General features: G+C 43.0%; 1 protein-coding gene across 1 annotated transcript; it reads left to right on the forward strand.

Annotated features, from left to right (window-relative positions):
• The first annotated feature begins 3,737 nt into the window (after window positions 1-3,737).
• On the forward strand, window positions 3,738-4,685 carry LOC142428719 (olfactory receptor 13A1-like). Its single transcript, XM_075533502.1, has one exon. The coding sequence runs from the start codon at window positions 3,738-3,740 to the stop codon at window positions 4,683-4,685; it is 948 nt and encodes a 315-aa protein (XP_075389617.1).
• Window positions 4,686-4,926: the final 241 nt, after the last annotated feature.

Genomic DNA, 4,926 nt, shown 5'->3' on the forward strand with positions numbered 1-4,926 from the left:
TTGCAGGATTTTCAGCCAAATTTTGCTAGCTTGTGCTATTAATGAGATTTTCCTATAATTTTAGAATTCTGGCAGGCCACATTTCTTTGGCATGGATACCAATATGGATTTTTTTTTGAGTCAGTTGGTCAAATAACTGTCGGCCAAGTAATCCAAATTTTCTGGCACAGATAAATGGGTGCTTCTAGAGCTTCATCAGCTTTTTTGGAACCTTTCAATTCGTAGTCCATCAATTCTTGGATACTCATTTTGGGCCAATGCTTTCAGTGCAGCTTGAACTTCTTCCTTCAGTACTATTGGTTCTTGCTCATATGCTACTCTTGACATGTTTGACTATCGTCGGCTAATTTGGGGTGGGGGGCGGAGTGTACAGTGACTGTATTCTTTCCATCTTCTTTGGATGAGTTCTGCATTATTCAGTATTTTGTATATAGAATCTTTCAACAGTGCAACTCAAAGCTTCAATTTTTTCTTGAGTTCTATCAGTTTAACATAGTCTGAAGGTGTCATTTTATTTTGTTTTTAACTAGATTTTTGCACATTTCATTATAATATTTTATTTTATCTTCTCAAGCTATCCTTTGACATGTTTAATTCAGCATAGACTATAGAAACAAATCCATGTACACACATATGTGTATAAGAAAGAAATTTATATGCAAGATTAATTTGAAAATTGATAAAATATCCCAGCCCAGTCCAGATCAAGTCAATAAGTCCGATGTCAGCCCATATGTCCGATAACAATCTATAAAGTCCTCTTTAGACTCACAAAACGCATGCAGTGACGTCGAATGTAGAAGACCACAGGCCAGTGGGTAGAAAGTCTTTGGATCCAGTGGCATTGGAAACATCTCAGCACTGGCAGGGTTCTCTGCATGGCTTCCCCAGCACCCAGGGCTCCCTGCATCAGGGTGAGTCCATCCGTCTTGTCAGCTGCTATATCTCTCAGGGTGTGAGCCGAGAGTCTCCCACCTCCAAGGAGGAAATACCGGAATCCCAGAATCCTTATGGGAAGGCTATGCCCACACAGAAGCCTCATTGGCTATTACCTGATTGATAGGCTAGACTCTACCCCCTACATGCTTAATCCTTAAACTGACAATTTTATAACTACCACAAGCTCTCTGAGTTCATCATTTCTTCCATTTGCCTCAGGTACGATAAGACTAAGAACAACTTTCAGAGTCTCTGCTGACATCCACTTTGATCTTTTCTTTTCCATCTTTTTAATGACCTTTGCTTTTTCACTAAAGATATCCTCCCACAGCTCATCAGTATTGTGTCACTAGTGTTCAATGCAGCAAATCTGCTCTTGAGATGTTCTCAAAATTCAGATAGGCTAGACCAAGGTCATATTTTGGCTCTCTTTTTTTTATTATTATTTTCTTCAGTTTTAACCTAAACTTACATAGGAGCGATGAGTGGTCTATTCCACAGTCAGCCCTTGGCCTGGTTTTAGCTGCTGATTTGAGCTTCTCCGTGTTTTGTTTTATTTTTGCAACCGATGTTGTCTCTTTGATTTCTGTGTATTCCAGCTGGAAAAATCCACAGGTATAGGCACTGTGGTGTTGGAAAAAGATATTTTCTATAAACAAAATTCTATTATGCAATCTCCAGCTTTGTTTTTATCGAGTCCATATTTTCCAACTAGTAGTCCTTCCTCTTTTTTCCAACATTTGCTTTCCAATAGTCAATAACTATCTATGCATCTTGATTGCATGTTTAATCAATTTATGACTTAAAATGTTGGTAAAATCTTTGGTTTCTGCATCACTAGCTTTAGCGGTTGGTGCATAAATTTGAAAAATAATTGTATTGATTGGATTTCCTTGAAGGTGACTAGCTATAATCCTATCACAGACAGCGTTGTACTTCAATATTGAGCTTGAGTTGTCGCTTGTGATAATGAATGCAGGGCCATTCCTCGTGATGGTGTCATTCCAAGCATACTAAGTCATATGCTATTTTGATTCAAATAACCAATACCAGTCAATTTTAGCTAACTTAAGGGCCAGGATATTGACCTTTATGCATTTTCATTTAATTATTTATGACTACCAATTTTCCTAGAGTCATACTTCATATATTCCAAGTCTTGATTATTAGTAGATGCTTGCACCTGTTTCTTCTCACCTTCAGTGTGTGCCATCAGCAAATGAAGATCCGGAAGGCCTGAATTCCACAAGTTTAATCCATTCCCATCACCATGGTGACGCTACTTTGAGGAAGCAACTCCTCCTCAATCACTAAACAGTAACAGTAGGTAAGAGAAATCGATATTATCTTAGTACAGCCAGATCCTAAACACAATTACTTTTAAAAAAACCACGTTCAAAATTGTCTTAGATTATGCTGTCTGTGTTAGTCCAGGTTGACTAGAGTAACACGTCCAGGGACCCTTTCTTTGCTTTTGTTTCTTTTCCTTCTTTGATTCTTACTCCTTCGTTCTCTACTTTCCTTTTCTATCGCTTTCCTCGGTTTCTCTTTTTGTTTTCTTCCCTTCTTCACTTCTCCCTCTTGTTCACCTCTCTCTCTCTTTTCATTTCTCTTAGGATTTTTTTCCTTTTCTTTGTAGAGTGGTCTTTTTTTACTTTCACTGCTGTTTTCTCTGGTCATGCTTATTGTAATTCCTTTGCTTTAAAAAAAGTCTACCCTTGTTTTTACTTTATTTTCTTTTTTCTGTTTAGTTATAAATTCCCCTTTCCTGCTGTTGTTTATTGATTTACTTTAAAATATATAGTTTTTTCCTCTTGTTTTATTTTTTTCTTTGTTCCACCCAACTGAAAGGAGCAACCATGTCCACGACTACCATACTTTCTGCACCCACATCTGTAGGATTAGGTCTGCTATACACGCCTGTAAGACCTGATCATCAATAGGCAGACAAAAATTCCAGCCCCCCTTGCCATCAACTGTGCTATAAGAACATCCAAAAGAGAATTGCCTGCACATTCAAGTTCCCTACTCCACCCACCTAGAGATAGTCATGAAGTGGGTAAAGGCTACCAAGATACAGTCATCCATTAAATAAAAATATACCACCACCACAATGTCTCAGAGAAAACAGACAATTTCAGTTCACAAAAAGAAACAGGATAGAGTTGCTCAAACAAATGAACAATATTCACAGCTAGAAGACATTTCTCAGGAAGAGAAACTTTGGAACTGCCAGATAAGGAATTCAAAACAAGTGTATTTTTACTTCTTCATTGGATTGTGAGAGACTTAGACAGATACAGACACAAACCAAGGAAAACAAACCAAAGAATTCAGGAAAATACAAGAGAAAACTGACAAAATTTTTAAAAACGGGGTTTGAGGGGGTCTGTTTCACACAAATGATGATATACTGTAGGATGTTAAGCCATTCAACTCGAACTGAGTTTTAATAACCTTTGTCATTTCTTTGTTAAAAGGTTTCTGGGGTCTGTAGATCTTAGTTTCCGTTGGAGAATTATTACCCCCTGGAGAGACAACATTGATCCCCATGAACCAGTAGTTAGGAATGCTTTCTGCCCACTTTAGGGTCCTTATGCCTCTGTATCAATGGGCAAAGAAAGGAATTTGGATATTGAGTAGTGGATTGATCCTAATTGAAAGGGAGAATTTGGATTGACATTACAGAATGCAGGTAAAGAAGACTATGTCAGGAATGCGATTAGACGTGACTATTATGTCACCCCATTCTTATAAGCCTGCAGGTTTTCTGGTGGGACAGCCAGCCCTCCTGTGCCATGGAGCCTGGTGAGACCCCAAAGTCCAACCAGACGCTGGTGACAGAGTTCCTGCTGCAGGGGTTCTCAGAGCACCCCCAGCTGCGCCTGGCCCTGCTCAGCTGCTTCCTGGTGCTCTACACCGTGGCGCTCTCGGGCAACGCTCTCATCATCACTGTGGTGGCCTGCAGCACCAGCCTCCACAGCCCCATGTACTTCTTCCTGTCCAACCTGGCCACCATGGACATCATCTGCACCTCCACCATCCTGCCCAAGGTGCTGGCGGGCCTGGCCACCCAGGAAAACACCATCTCCTACTCAGGCTGCATGGTCCAGCTCTTCTTCCTGGTGTGGTCAGGTTCTTCTGAATTGCTACTTCTTGCGGTCATGGCCTTCGACCGCTACGTTGCCATCTGCCGTCCACTGCACTATGGTACCATCATGAGCCCACGGGTGTGTGTGGCAATGGCCATGGGTGTCTGGGGCATTTGTGCTGTGAATTCTTCTGTCCACACTGGCCTGATGGCAAGGCTGAACTTCTGTGGCCCCAGGGTCATCACGCATTTCTTCTGTGAGATCCCACCACTGCTGCTGCTCTCCTGCAGCCCCACGCGAGTGAACCACATCATGACGGTCGTGGCCGACACCTTCTACAGCTTCATCAACTTCCTGCTCACGCTGGCCTCCTATGGCCGCATCGTGGCCAGCATCCTGCGTATCCGCTCTGCCGAGGGCAAGCGCCGCGCCTTCTCCACCTGCTCCTCGCACCTAATCGTGGTCTGCCTGTTCTACACGGCTGTGTTCTATGCCTACATCAATCCAGCCTCCAGCTACAGCCCCGAGAGGAGCAAAGTGGCGGGGGTGCTGTATACTGCCCTGAGCCCCACCCTGAACCCGCTCATCTACACACTGCGGAATGCTGAGGTCCAACGAGCCCTGGCCAAGCTCCTGCCCTTCTGCCGAAGGTGACCCCAGAGCACAAGTCATTCTCTGTGCCTGTCTCCTGCACCTGGATGCCAGACCTGAGCTGTAAGTCCAAGTTGGGGTGCAGCAGGCAGATGGCTGGTAAGCTTGGACTTGTAGCACATACCACACCACACACTGTCACAGGGCACATAGATGTATGGAGCACAGCTCCCATGGAGACTGCTCAGTGTGGCCTCTGATCCCTCAAAATACCCACTGGTGCAGTTCTTCCTTAATTGCTCTG

This window comes from Tenrec ecaudatus, chromosome 16 (genome assembly GCF_050624435.1).
Source record: "Tenrec ecaudatus isolate mTenEca1 chromosome 16, mTenEca1.hap1, whole genome shotgun sequence".
Taxonomy (NCBI): domain Eukaryota; kingdom Metazoa; phylum Chordata; class Mammalia; order Afrosoricida; family Tenrecidae; genus Tenrec; species Tenrec ecaudatus.